Here is a 15176-nt window from a genome sequence, read left to right as displayed (position 1 = left end):
GTCTTTGCGCCTTAGTTGCAGCCGGTCTAAGGCACTGCATCTCAGTGCTAGAGGTGTCACTACAGACCCTGGTTCGATTCCAGGCTGTATCACAACCGGCCGTGATTGGAGTCCCATAAGGCAGCACACAATTTGCCCAGCATCGTCCAGGTTAGGGTTTGGCTGGGGTAGGCCGTCATTGTAAATAATAATTTGTTCTTAACTGACTTGCCTAGTTAAAGGTTGAATTAAAAAAATATATTAAATAAAAAAAATCACGCAGTCTCCTCTGAACAGTTGATGTTGAGATGTGTCTGGTACTTGAACTCTGTGAAGCATTTATTTGGGCTGCAATCTGAGGTGCAGTTAACTCTAATGAACTTATCCTCTGCAGCAGAGGTAACTCTGGGTCTTCCTTTCCTGTGGCGGTCCTCATGAGAGACAGTTTCATCATAGCGCTAGAAGGTTTTTGCGACTGCACTTGAAGAAACTTTCAAAGTCCTTGACATTTTCCGAATTGACTGACCGTCATGCCTTAAAGTAATGATGGACTGTTGTTTCTCTTGCTTATTTGAGCTGTTCTTGCCATAATATGTGACTCACCACCTGGATTTAGTCTTTTACATTGGATATAATTAGAGACTCAGAGCTACAAAATGGTATGTCATACATAGCATTTTTGAGAAACAATAGGAACGTAATTCTACTTTCAAAGTTGATACACTTGTAAACTCACTTTTGAGAAAGGGGCCTTTGAATGTTTTGGTACCTACTAAAGAGCTCTCCTTTGTCTACACCCATTCAGCATTGTTCACACCCTCTTAAGCAAGCCCCACCCATCTCTTTAAGGATTCACATAAGGTCATGTGCTGAAGACTAAAAGTGGTAGTACACAATAAGGACAAATTCCAGGTAAACAGAAAGTGTCCAGATAAAAATATTTATAAATATTAGATGACGCTTACCCAGATACAGTTGTCTAAATTGATGGGTCATGTGAAAGAAATGCTATAACCGTCAGACACATCCAGTGGTGGGAAAAGTACTAAATTGTCATACTTCAGTAAAAGTATAAATCATTTTAAATTCCTTATATTAAACCAGATGGCACAATTGTATGAAAATATAATTTGGCGCATAGCCAGGGGCACAATGTACTTAAGTAAAAGTATAAACCATTTCAACTTCCTTATATTAAGCAAACCAGACTAAAAAAAATTATTATTTTTTATTGATGGATAGCCAGGGGCACACTCCAACACTCAGAAATAATTTACAAATCAGATCAGAGGCAGTATGGATGACCAGGGATGTTCTCTTGATAAGTGTTTGAATTGGACAATTTCATTGTCAAAATGTAACAAGTACTTTTGGGTGTCAAGGAAAATGTATGGAGTAAAAAGTACAGTATTTTCTTTACGAATGTAGTGAAATAAAAGTTGACAAAAATATAAATAGTAAAGTAATGTACAGATACCACAAAAAACTACTGAAGTAGTACTTTAAAGTATTTTTAATGAAGTACTTTACATCACTGCCCAAATGCCTTCACACCAGTACATTAGCATGCTTTATATACCGTTACGCTTGCACTTATCACACAGTATTCCATACATAAGTTAAGGCCATGCAACCTGAGTTGAAACCTGAGTGAGGTGCACATGTACAGTACATAAACAGATGCATGCTCCATATATTTAAGTGGTGGACACTTGATACGGTCACATGATATTGTTGTGGTATGTCACAAAATCATGTTACGACCACACATATCAATATTAATTTTATATAGCAATATTTTGCTAAGTCTTGCTAAGTGGATGGTCTATACAGAAGGTGTAAACTGTACAGCCAAATGGTTACTTGCATAGTAGCAATATCAGAAATAGTTAGTGTCTAGAAATAAAATATACAGTATGTACAATAACGATATCAGTGATAGACGAGGTAGTTATATGCATACAATCAGGAGTAAAATGGCTGAGCAGCAGGGTAAAAAAGAAAATAGCAGCAACGTATGGCGTGTGTGTTAGGAGAGAGTCATGTGAATAGAGGCACTGCAGATAGTGCTGATGACTGGACCATCCAAACCATGCATGAACAAGTGAGTCTATATATGGAGAGCCTGTTTCTGTCCTGCCCTTGACTTTGGTGCAGGACATGTGATGTCCATAGCCTCTTAGTCTCAAAACTCCCTGATCTTGTCAAAAAGATAGTTTGTCTAGCTGTGTCCAGTCCAGGTGGTGCTTTTACAGGCAGACCATCTATGGGAGGAAGGATGGCGACAACACCAGGCTCCAGAGCATCGAAGCTGTAAAACAGGGAATAACAAAAAATCAGAAGACATTACAACCCTGCGCAACATCAATTGACATCCCAAGTTTAGATAAGAATAACCTCATACAAAGAAAATTATTTTTTACCTGAAGTGCTGGTACTGCTTGATCTGTGGCAGCGGCCTAAAGTACAGAGTCAGGTGTTGTTGCCAGCCATAGCTTTCCACCAGCACCGTACCATCATCTAGTCCAACCAGCTGTGGGATGTTGACCCCTGCCACAGTGCTGTCCTTCACAACACCAGCAATCTCAGACAAAGTGTTCACTCTGGTCTTTCTGAATCGCTGCTTGATGAGGCCGAAGCACAAGACAGGAGTAAACTTGGTGTGGCCTGTGATCAGGAAGTGAAGGTCCAGATTGTGGTGGAGCTTGTGCATGGTCCACCAGGCACAATACCAGAGCACAAACTTGTTCTTGTTTTGGCCACTGCAGTTATCACAATTCAGGTCCACACGTGTTTTCCCAACTCCGTAGTTGGAGAAATGGTGTACTGAATAATGTTGAAAGACAAATTCCAGATACACATTTTTTAGCATTATTATACAATTTTTATTTTAAAAATATGTTCAAAAGGCTCTCCTGTGAATTCATGACTTGCGATATACGCCTCAGGTCACAATGGACTTGGTCTTTTACTAAATAGGGCTATCTTCTGTATACCACCCCTACCTAGTCACAACATAACTGATTGGTACAAACGCATTAAGAAGGAAAGAAATTCCACAAATACAATTTTAACAAGGCACACCTGTTAATTGAAATGCATTCCAGGTAATTACCTCATGAAGCTGGTTGAGAGAATGCCAAGAGTGTGCAAAGCTGTCATTAAGGCAAAAGATGGCTACAGTACTTTGACTACTCACCCCCCTCCAATCACACACACCTACGCACCTCACCCTCTCAAATCACACCTACACACTTCACCCCCTCCAATCACACACACCTACACACCATTACCCCCAACCTCGCCTGATTTAGAACGTACAGGCCCCGAATTCCAGCACATGATCAGTGAGAGCTAGTTAGACCTGGCAGCGCGCAGTGGAGCACCCTACAGAGTGCTGCAGAGATGGGGAGCGAGAGACAGAGAAAGAGAGAAGAAGGAAATAAAACCAGCCTTACATAATCCCGACATCTGTCCTGTCGGCATGGGGCCTTGTTACTAACACACTCCCAATGGCAGGAAGCATCTCTGCCTCCACTAGTGAAGTGGAACAAATAGCCACTTAGGAACTCCATAGGTTCCAGCGCCAGCTAATTGACTTGGACTAGGAACAGGATGTTTCTGGACACTCAGCACCGACCAAAGCGCTTGTTAAAGCTCAATGGGTAATTTTACTAGTGTCAAGGAAACAAAGGTACAGGAACACAGGAAAGAGTTAGTGCTTCTAGTCATTCCACAATAGCTACACACCACAATAGTTTACACACTGAGTCTATAGAGTAGAGAAGAGTCAACAGCACAGTGTATCTGGTAAGGATGGAGGAATGGAGCTGGTTACCTAACATGGAAACAGAGCAAAGCTGTGACGCTTTGACTATCAGTGGGATTGGAGGGGAGCCAAATGTATCATGACAGTGTTCATTCTCTAAAACAGACTATGAGGCTGTTACGCGCTGTTATGTCATAGCTATGATGACTTTATGACTCAGTGGTTTTCTCATTTAGAGCTGGCTAAACTGCCCCCTCTACACAAACATGCACAGTCACACACAGATACACACTCTGCAGACATTGATGTCCAAAATGATGGAAAGTCCTTAATGAATCTACAGGGCTGAGAAGTGTAGGCAGTGTATGGTGCTATACTTCATACCTAAGGCTCCAGTGTTGAAAAGTTACCCAGTAATGAAATATACAATTATTCATATGTTTAACATTTTGTTCTACCTAACCATTGCTATACTTTATTTCATAAACCAGTATACCATATGTCTTGATAATTTACTCAACGTTTTGGTGGTGGTAAATCTAAAGAGAACATGAAGCGAACACAGGGCTGCTTTATGCCTGGATATCGGATCCACTGACACGGCATTATCTCTGTTTTCTCTGTTTCTCAGAACACATTCTGGTTTGGCCTAGGCTGCTGTGCCCTGTTCCTCCTTCCTAGCATCATCCTGTCAGTAAAACTGGCAAAGTTTTACCGTAGAATGGACACAGAGGATGTTTACGATGAGTGAGTATCTCTACTCCACTTTTAATATTATGCTATCACAAACAGTTTGTCATATCTGGAAAGAACCATTGGATCATCCTTAATTCAACTATAGCTGAGGTTTGGAAGTTCCCTGTTGTTAATTTGTAGTGCAACCCAGTGATTAGTTTGATATATGGGGATCCTTATTATAGCCTTCTTCCCTGCCAATGGCCCACCACACCTAGCACTTTCCCACTGCCTATTTGGTTAAAGAGGCCATACAGTTGATTTGAGGACTTTGCGCCCCACCTCGAAAATAATCTAGGGCAAACACTGACTTTTTAGACCCTTATTATACGCATTAAAGAGACTGAAATGGGGAGGAGTCAGGATTACAAAGTGGTAATTAACACAATTTGATTCTGTCCCACAACCGACAAGTTAAATACGAGGTTATATGATTGCTTCTGTGCTGTGGTGCTAGCTACTCCTTTCTTTCTTGTTTACTATCTTTTTCCCCCTCTTATGTCTATAGCTTTACAGTAGTAGTACATAATAGTAACTTAGTAGTACATAGTAGTAACTTAGTAGTACATAGTAGTAGAGGTCGACCGATTAATCGGAATGGCCGATTAATTAGGACCGATTTCAAGTTTTCATAACAATCGGAAATTGATATTTTTGTACACCGATTTAGCCGATTTTTTTTCCTTATTTTTTTTCATCTTTATTTAACTAGGCAAGTCAGTTAAGAACACATTCTTATTTTCAATGACGGCCTAGGAACGGTGGTTAACTGCCTTGTTCAGGGGCAGAACGACATATTTTTACCTTGTCAGCTCAGGGATTCAATCTTGCAACCTTACGGTTAACTAGTCCAACGCTCTAACCACCTGCCTCACGAGGAGCCCGCCTGTTACGCGAATGCAGTAAGAAGCCAAGGTAAGTTGCTAGCTAGCATTAAACTTATCTTATAAAAAACAATCAATCAAGCATAATCACTAGTTATAACTACACATGGTTGATGATATTACTAGTTTATCTAGCGTGTCCTGCGTTGCATATAATCGATGCGGTGCGCATTCACAAAAAAGGACTGTCGTTGCTCCAACGTGTACCAAACCATAAACATCAATTCCTTTCTTAAAATCAATACACAGAAGTATAGATTTTTAAACCTGCATATTTAGCTAAAATAAATCCAGGTTAGCAGGCAATATTAAACAGGTGAAATTGTGTCACTTCTCTTGCGTTCATTGCACGCAGAATCAGGGTATATGCAACAGTTTGGGCCGCCTGGCTCATTGCGAACTAATTTGCCAGAATTTTACGTAATTATGACATAACATTGAAGGTTGTGCAATGTAACAGGAATATTTAGACTTATGGATGCCACCCGTTAGATAAAATAGGGAACGTTTCCGTATTTCACTGAAAGAATAAACGTTTTGTTTTCAAGATGATAGTTTCCGGATTCGACCATATTAATGACCTAAGGCTCGTATTTCTGTGTGTTATTATGTTATAATTAAGTCTATGATTTGATAGAGCAGTCTGACTGAGCGATGGTAGGCACCCTCGTAAGCATTCATTCAAACAGCACTTTCGTGTGTTTTGCCAGCAGCTCTTCGCAATGCTTCAAGCATTGCGCTGTTTATGACTTCAAGCCTATCAACTCCCGAGATTAGGCTGGTGTAACCGATGTGAAATGGCTAGCTAGTTAGCGGGGTGCGCGCTAATAGCGTTTCAAACGTCACTTGCTCTGAGACTTGGAGTAGTTGTTCCCCTTGCTCTGCATGGGTAACGCTGCTTCGGGGGTGGCTGTTGTCGATGTGTTCCTGGTTCTCGAGCCCAGGTAGCGGCGAGGAGAGGGATGGAAGCTATACTGTTACACTCGCAATACTAAAGTGCCTATAAGAACATCCAATAGTCAAAGGTATATGAAATACAAATCGTATAGAGAGAAATAGTCCTATAATTCCTATAATAACTACAACCTAAAACTTCTTACCTGGGAATATTGAAGACTCATATTAAAAGGAACCACCAGCTTTCATATGTTCTCATGTTCTGAGCAAGGAACTTAAACGTTAGCTTTCTTACATGGCACATATTGCACTTTTACTTTCTTCTCCAACACTTTGTTTTTGCATTATTTAAACCAAATTGAACATGTTTCATTATTTATTTGAGGCTAAATTGATTTTATTGATGTATTATATTAAGTTAAAATAAGTGTTCATTCAGTATTGCTGTAATTGTCATTATTACAAATCAATTTTTTAAAATCGTCCGATTAACCGGTATCGGCTTTTTTTGGTCCTCCAATAATCGGTATCGGCGTTGAAAAATCACAATCGGTCGACCTCTACATAGTAGTAACTTAGTAGTAAGTAGTATTAATAGGAGTAGCAAGTTACAGTAACTTAACTCTTTCTACTGCTTCATTCTCTCTCTTTGTCTCGCTCTCTTTTCCCTTGCAGTTCATCTGTTTCTGGAACTTGGCATTTTACTTTGTGATAACCATTCCTACTATTTCCATATTCTTCATCCTTATTTTTCATTTAATTTCTCTCTGTCAAGCACTTTGCACTGTAAGAAAACAAACAGCGTATTAAGAGTTGTGGAATGCTATTCATGTTGTTTTATGCATCCTTCAGTCGCCCTCGCCTCGCCCAGGCACTTACAGTAGTGAATAAAGGCCATAGACAAGTCACCAAGTGTCTTGATCAATGACGTGTATCGATGTCACCTGAACAGTACTATTGTGCCCAAAACATTCTAGTGCATTTCAATTACCGAGCATTTCATTAACATTTTTGCTTTTTTGTATCTTTGTAGCATTGAGACAATTCCCATGAAAACGTAAGATTCATTTTACCCATTTTACCTCTCCTTTCTCCTTCCAGTATATCTCATTGGTACATCTGTGCTTTTCTGTGGATTTTGTACATAGATTTCATGGTGCTGGTTTTACATTTTTAGCTATGAAATGCATCTCTTGGTGGATCATTTTGGATTTCCTTTGTGTGCTATCTTGGAGAAATGGCCCATGTTGATCATTAAGGGCTCTTACAACATTATCTTACAAAAGCAAAATTCCACCTCTGTTTTTGTAAGTTAAGATGTAAGATAAAATGCTGTGGTTTATACGTTCACAACTTTCTATATGGAAACATTTGTTTATGTCTAGAATCCTATTCCTATTTAGAGAAAAGCCTTTTATTGCCGAGGGTTGATAGCATGCCATGTCTCTTACCTCATGTTTTTTTTATGCAATGTTTTGTTTCAGTATGGAAATTGGTAATAATGGTTATCATAATGAGTGTTTACAAGGTATCCAAAACCCTGTAATGACAAGGTAAACTAAATATAAAGCAGGCCTACGGAAATAATCAATTTGCATGGCATGTTTCAGGGAGGGACGGGGGCAGGGGTGGCATGTTGGCCTGGGGGCAGTCAGTCACTCAGTGGGATGGTTAAATAAGGTGGATGGGACACTGCATGCCCTAGGGGTTTGGCTAGCCCCTCAGACACATCTGGAGGTCAGCTGGACTCTTTCTGCTTTGTTGCGGCTCCAGCATTGGGAGGTTGTGAGCAAGATAGCTAGGCCACTGTTTACGGCTTGTGTGTTTTGGGTTCGGCATGACCTAACTTACCCACTGCATGCTCTGTGCACGATGACTTGATCAAGTGACATAAAATTCCTTGCATGTCTTGTCTTCTTTAGAATTGGGAAAACTGCTGTGAATGTACGCGTGATCCTTTTGCTCAAAGAGAGGCTAAAAGAGAGGCAAGCATGTCTGCTTTGGTGTGGTACTGAGACAACTGCTCATGTGACTAACTTCGTTCTAACGGCATGGTTTTCATTGAAATGTGGACAGCCAACATATTTAAACTATAACAGTGTCCAGACACAGAGAGCATATCCACAGAATGACTGAAAAGGGAAAAGAACAATAACCAACCTGACACCTAGGGTTTGTCTTATTACAACCGACCCAATAATCACCAATTCACCATGGTTGGTTTGTCTTATTACAACCGACCCAATAATCACCAATTCACCATGGTTGGTTTGTCTTATTACAACCGACCCAATAATCACCAATTCACCATGGTTGGCTTGTCTTATTACAACCGACCCAATAATCAGCAATTCACTATGGTTGGCTTGTCTTATTACAACCGACCCAATAATCAGCAATTCACCATGGTTGGCTTGTCTTATTACAACCGACCTAATAATCACCAATTCACCATGTTTGGCTTGTCTTATCACAACCGACCCAATAATCACCAATTCACCATGGTTGGCTTGTCTTATCACAACCGACCCAATAATCACCAATTCACCATGTTTGGCTTGTCTTATTACAACCGACCCAATAATCAGCAATTCACCATGGTTGTCTTGTCTCAAAGTCAATAGAAAATAATTTTGGATAGAGTGGTTATTATTCCTCCCGTTCAGTGCATATGCAGCATGTGTATGGTGACTGCATGCATCATGCCATCCCTGGTTGGCCTCAAGCCCTCAGCGAGTGGTTCTGCTTTCTGTGTCTTGGGAAATGCCTGCCCCGTTGCTCTCGTCAAGTGAAGGACCTGGAAGGACCTGGAAGCGAGAGGCAGGGCCTTACAAAATGGTCGACCCTCGAATATTCCCTTTTCCTGCCATTGATGTTGTCCCCCATCTCTGTACCCCTGTGCCTCTAGCATCCCTGCCTATGACACTATGACTAGGTTCCCAAGGGCCTCAGCTCCCCCTAGGCATATCGACTGGTGAGAGAAGGCCGGGCTTTTTGACCGGCTCCAGAAAGGTACTGAGAACCACTGATCACTGGGACGACGTCTCTCCAGCCACCTCCTCAGCATTATCCTCCCCGCCTTGTTCTCTCTTCATGCCATAACCTGCTGGTTGTCTGCATAGCATTGCCACTCTGAAAAACCTCCAGAGCTTCCACAGTCTCTTCTCCCTTGTCTCATCCTTTGCTTGACACTATAATTTTTTTCTTCTTTATTTTTCTTATGCTACTCCCTCTTCACAGCTTGTTTTAGCGCTTGCATGTCTGCTTCACTGACTTTGCAGAAAGTCTTCACGGTGAGGATTGCTGTTTTTGGAATCACTTATAAACCTTAAACCGCATATGGTTTGATGGTATTTGTGTCTAACCACTTGTAAATTTACTGTAGACCAGACCCGCTGTGTGTGTTTGCTATTCCTATTGACTTATACAGTTTAAGACTAAAGTCTCACTTCTCTCATTTCAAAACTCACATTTCATTGCTTTCATTTCTCCCTTGAGTCTCGCAATGGCTAAAGCAATAAGCTTCTGAATTATACAATTAAATCTGATGCAATTAAATGTAAATATTTTCTGATACAGCATCTTCTCTTCTACAGGGCCATCAGAAACTGGAACTGAAACACTAGATTGTACGTTTCCACTATATGTTTTATATACTGTTAGTCTTTTCTACGATCACGTTTAGCATAGAAATATACCACGTTATTGGCTATCCGTGTAGAAATATACCATGTTATTGGCTATCCGTGTAGAAATATACCATGTTATTGGCTATCCGTGTAGAAATATACCATGTTATTGGCTATCCGTGTAGAAATATACCACGTTATTGGCTATCCGTGTAGAAACATACCACGTTATTGGCTATCCGTGTAGAAACATACCACGTTATTGACTATCCGTGGAGAAACATACCAGGTTATTGGCTATCCATGTAGAAATATACCACGTTATTGGCTATCCGTGTAGAAATATACCATGTTATTGGCTATCCGTGTAGAAATATACCACGTTATTGGCTATCCGTGTAGAAACATACCACGTTATTGGCTATCCGTGTAGAAACATACCACGTTATTGACTATCCGTGGAGAAACATACCACGTTATTGGCTATCCGTGTAGAAATATACCACGTTATTGGCTATCCGTGTAGAAATATACCACGTTATTGGCTATCTGTGTAGAAATATACCACGTTATTGGCTATCCGTGTAGAAACATACCACGTTATTGGCTATCCGTGTAGAAACATACCACGTTATTGACTATCCGTGGAGAAACATACCACGTTATTGGCTATCCATGTAGAAATATACCACGTTATTGGCTATCCGTGTAGAAATATACCACGTTATTGGCTATCCGTGTAGAAACATACCATGTTATTGGCTATCCGTGTAGAAATATACCACGTTATTGACTATCCGTGGAGAAACATACCACGTTATTGGCTATCCGTGTAGAAATATACCACGTTATTGGCTATCCGTGTAGAAATATACCACGTTATTGGCTATCCGTGTAGAAACATACCACGTTATTGGCTATCCGTGTAGAAATATACCACGTTATTGGCTATCCATGTAGAAATATACCACGTTATTGGCTATCCGTGTAGAAACATACCATGTTATTGGCTATCCGTGTAGAAACATACCACGTTATTGACTATCCGTGGAGAAACATACCACGTTATTGGCTATCCATGTAGAAACATACCACGTTATTGGCTATCCGTGTAGAAACATACCATGTTATTGGCTATCCGTGTAGAAATATACCACGTTATGGACTATCCGTGGAGAAACATACCAGGTTATTGGCTATCCATGTAGAAATATACCACGTTATTGGCTATCCATGTAGAAACATACCACGTTATTGGCTATCCATGTAGAAATATACCATGTTATTGGCTATCCATGTAGAAATATACCACGTTATTGGCTATCCGTGTAGAAACATACCACGTTATTGGCTATCCATGTAGAAATATACCACGTTATTGGCTATCCGTGTAGAAACATACCACGTTATTGGCTATCCGTGTAGAAATATACCACGTTATTGGCTATCCATGTAGATAATTTTACATCAGTGCATTATTACTCAGTGTTGAATTATATTTCATCTATTTTTAGGACCCCATCCACTTCCCACCCCTTGAACAAGACAAAGCTCAGAAAATATGTCCTTACTGGCATAAGAAGCCCCTAACAAGAAGCTGATGTCTTTTGTATGTGTTCCCCTGGCCCTCGCTTCCTCAATCTCCACGGATCTATTTACTGACAACATCCTCCTGCCCAGTCACAACCTCTTCTGGATATCCAGTGTCCAATAGGACCCCCTCAGACACTACACAAGGTGTTGTCATCAACTCTTCCTTTGATTTTCCCTGGGGAACAATAAGGAAGGTGTACATCTGAGACAGTGTCGGTTGACCTTCATCCTTCACCACACACAGCTGTCTGTTGTGCCTGTGTTTACATTAGTTTGAGCCAAGGCTGAGTTCAAACTGCAGACACAACAACAATTCAGAGGGCTGTGTACTCTCAAACCTTTTGTACCTCTTCTGTGTTTTGTAAAAAGCAACTGAAAATGTATTTTGAAGGTTATGTAGAGCTGTTACAAGAACATTGCCATTTCTTGTCATAGTTGAATGATGTTTTACTAATTGATGGGGAGAGATGTTTGAAACACAACCTCGGTGTGGAAACAGACTTGAAGGTCGTGGATCGTAGGCCTATATGTTTGTGCTTGAATAATATAAGGACAATTACAAAATAGCATGACTTTTGTATGTTTGCAACATTAGAAGACAGACAGAGGTTGTTGTCCTTGCTGAGGCATACTGACAGATGACTGTTAGACCTGTTTAACCATAGCATTTTGACTGATGACCACCATTTTGTAAGATATGAGGAAATATCTCATATCAGTGCATAACAGGTGGAATATCACATGAACCTGAACAGAAATGTCAGGAGACTATAACATTCCTTAGTTTGTTAATTTATTAACAATAATGCAAAGTATAATGTTGAGTAAACTAACACGGCATGTTAATCAAGATATTTTTTAGGCTATTGTAGTGGTCAAACCTTAAAGTGGAGAACTGCTATTTGAAGCCAAATTCTATTCTTACTGTAGGTCTCAGGTCTTTAGTTGTTTAACAGTTATGCATAATATATTGTTTCAATATTATAATTTTTTTTATCCCACAATAGCTATTGGTACCTATGGAACTACAGAAGGGTAAATGTATTGAAGAGTTGTTTGTATATAAGAGATGTATTGCTTAAAGTGAATGATGACACCCGGATGGATTATGCTGAAAAACATACTGTACTGTACATGCCACCCCGATAATATCACCCATCTGTTCTCAATTGTTTACAGGTTATGTTCCTTCTCCACCACTGTCTGCCTCGTAAAGATGGGGGTCATTAGCCTACTTAACTACTATTTGCTGTCAATCAAATGGCATTAAGCCAGTAGAGGTTTGTTGATGAGAGGAGTGAGGACTTCTTAATGGTTTGCATAACTGATCTTGCCCATTGCGTCTCGGACAGAAGCTTCACTTCCCAATAACTATTACTTAAGTACATGCCTGCAGACTGCTTACCTGTGTATGATTATTACATCACACGCTATTTTACTGAGTGCTTAAGACAGACATTTTGTATGCACCATCTGGTTAGATAGTGGGTGCAATGTTTACTGGTTGTTTTAAGGGTAAAACTGTCATGTTGGCACTGGACAGTGGGGCACTGCTGGTGCCCATTGGAAATGAGTGTCCATGATGGTGATCTGAAAGTGTATAAATTGTGAATAAAACATTCAATTTCATTCTTGTACACAATCATTTTTTAAATGTGTCTCACCAAGTGACTGCTGGAGAAACCAAACATTCTCAAATTTAAAAAAACAGGTTACGGGAATTGTTTAGGGGCAAGGGGTCTCCTATTTTGGACACCATGTCCTTTGTCTTATGTAAAACGTTATCTACATATGATCAGGAACATTTGACATGAGACAGTGGGCTGACACATTTTAGATATTACCAAAAAGACCACAGTCTTATATGTTTCCATTGTCGGATATAGAACATGGCGTACTCCATTACGTACCCGCTATTTTGAAAAGGAGATTATCATCTTTTCCAGTGGGCTAGGAGGACTTGACATTTTTCACAGTCATTTGGCACCCACACCTACATCTGTGGAGACCAGATATACATTTTCTAGTCTGCACATACCACATGACCACTTCTCCCTCACCCTAAATGTGCAACTGGTTAAAGAAGATTGGGTAATGCGTTTATACTTTAGAGGGAGTCATTGGATACTTTCAAGCTGATTCTATTTAAAATCTTAGGGAATTGTATTTTGATTCTTAACTGTAGCTAGGGTTGCAAAGCTACTGGTAATTTACGAAAGTTACTGGAATCTTCTATAATTGTGTTATTAACAGAACATCTATGGTAATCTATTGTAACTTTGGTCATTTATACTTGAATAACTTTAAAAAATGATATATAGTATTCATTTTTTATATCTGTTCATATTGTCCATTCATATTGTCCATGAGTTTCTAGTAGAGAGACCATATTGTTCAAAAGAAAATAGCCTAATTAATGAAAAAGCATTTAATCAACAATGGCATTATTTTCAATTAACTCTGCAACTCTTTCAACTACAGTAGCCACTTTTCTTCACAACTGCCACCAGTTTGACAACAAAACATTGACAACAAATACATATTGAAATAGTAAAATAAATAAAAGTGTAAAAAATTAAGTAAAGGATATTTAATGATGAAACCCTCATATTAAACAGCAATGGTATTCCCTTAGTTTATGGTTTGTATTTAGGATAATGTTTCACAGCTTTGTCGTAATAATTTTCAAAATCTTATTTCATATATTTTAGATGTGATAAGGCCACACAGGTCCAGAGATAATGACAGACACCTGTTATAATCTGAAGTACCAGAACGACAGATTTTTACCTTGTCAGCTCAGGGATTCGATCTTGCAACCTTCCGGTTACTAGTCCAACACTCTAACCACTAGGTTACCTGCCACCCCATCTTTAGCCATTGACATGCAGAGGGAGAGAGTGGGATGGATAAATGCCTGGCCCTTCCTTTGATTCCACAAAGTGAAGCGAACCTGCACCGGATGTTTACATTACAGATTCCGCGTCACTCACAAGGAGCCCTTTCTTCCCCGTTAGGATTGATTGCTAGGAAAATAAAGCTGCAAGAGGCATGTGCTGCTACCCCCTTGCTATGTCACAGACACACACACTCGCTGAACAGCCATGTTACATACATACCGTTGTCTCGAGTCAGCAACTCTATTATGGGTTATTCTTGTTCTTTCTTAACTGGCACAGTAATTACTTCCTGTGTGACACGCTAGATTGACCTACCGCCACCCACATGCATATTTGTTTGGAACTTCTTGGATTTTTTTCCTCAAGTTTCTCCCCAGTCTCCAGTTTCAGATTTTATTGTGTTTATATTTGGAAGGAAATTATAGGCTGTGCTGTATGGTTGTAAACCTCAACTACCTTTAAAACAGCAATGAACCTTGAACAATTCAACATGTCCTTGCAGGATAGCATTTTAAGACACGTTGTGGTATTGAGTTGAACAGTATCTAAAACTGAGGGGAAAAAATTGGCGTGGTGAATGATTAAAGTGGCGTGGTGGACGATTAGATAAATATTATGTTGGCATCAGTGCGCCAAGCTTCTCAAAATGAATGACAGTCTGGGGAATTGTTCTCAAGCAATAAAGTCCACAAAGTCATGCTTGACATATTTCTCAATTAAACATTTGTAGTATGGGCGATTATATAAAACCTGGTTAAACGTGTGGGCATCAATGTTCCCGGCCTATTTT

The 15176-nt window shown here is 39.8% G+C and overlaps 1 protein-coding gene across 1 annotated transcript in view; it reads left to right on the top strand.

The window, feature by feature from the left end:
* The window catches only part of LOC120046956 (prominin-1-A-like), a 113455-nt gene extending 100425 nt beyond the window's left edge, over positions 1–13030 (top strand). The window contains exons 25-29 of the mRNA XM_038992508.1: positions 4380–4495; positions 7749–7817; positions 9173–9276; positions 9861–9893; positions 11408–13030. Of these exons, the coding sequence (XP_038848436.1) occupies positions 4380–4495; positions 7749–7817; positions 9173–9242 (255 nt within the window). The 3' untranslated portion in view covers positions 9243–9276; positions 9861–9893; positions 11408–13030. The remainder of the gene's footprint in view (positions 1–4379; positions 4496–7748; positions 7818–9172; positions 9277–9860; positions 9894–11407) is intronic.
* The last annotated feature ends 2146 nt before the right edge of the window (positions 13031–15176 follow it).

The sequence above is a fragment of the Salvelinus namaycush genome, chromosome 5 (assembly GCF_016432855.1).
Source record: "Salvelinus namaycush isolate Seneca chromosome 5, SaNama_1.0, whole genome shotgun sequence".
NCBI classification, from domain to species: domain Eukaryota; kingdom Metazoa; phylum Chordata; class Actinopteri; order Salmoniformes; family Salmonidae; genus Salvelinus; species Salvelinus namaycush.
The sequence above is the reverse complement of the archived record's forward strand: the minus strand, read 5'-3'. Positions and strand labels throughout refer to the sequence as shown.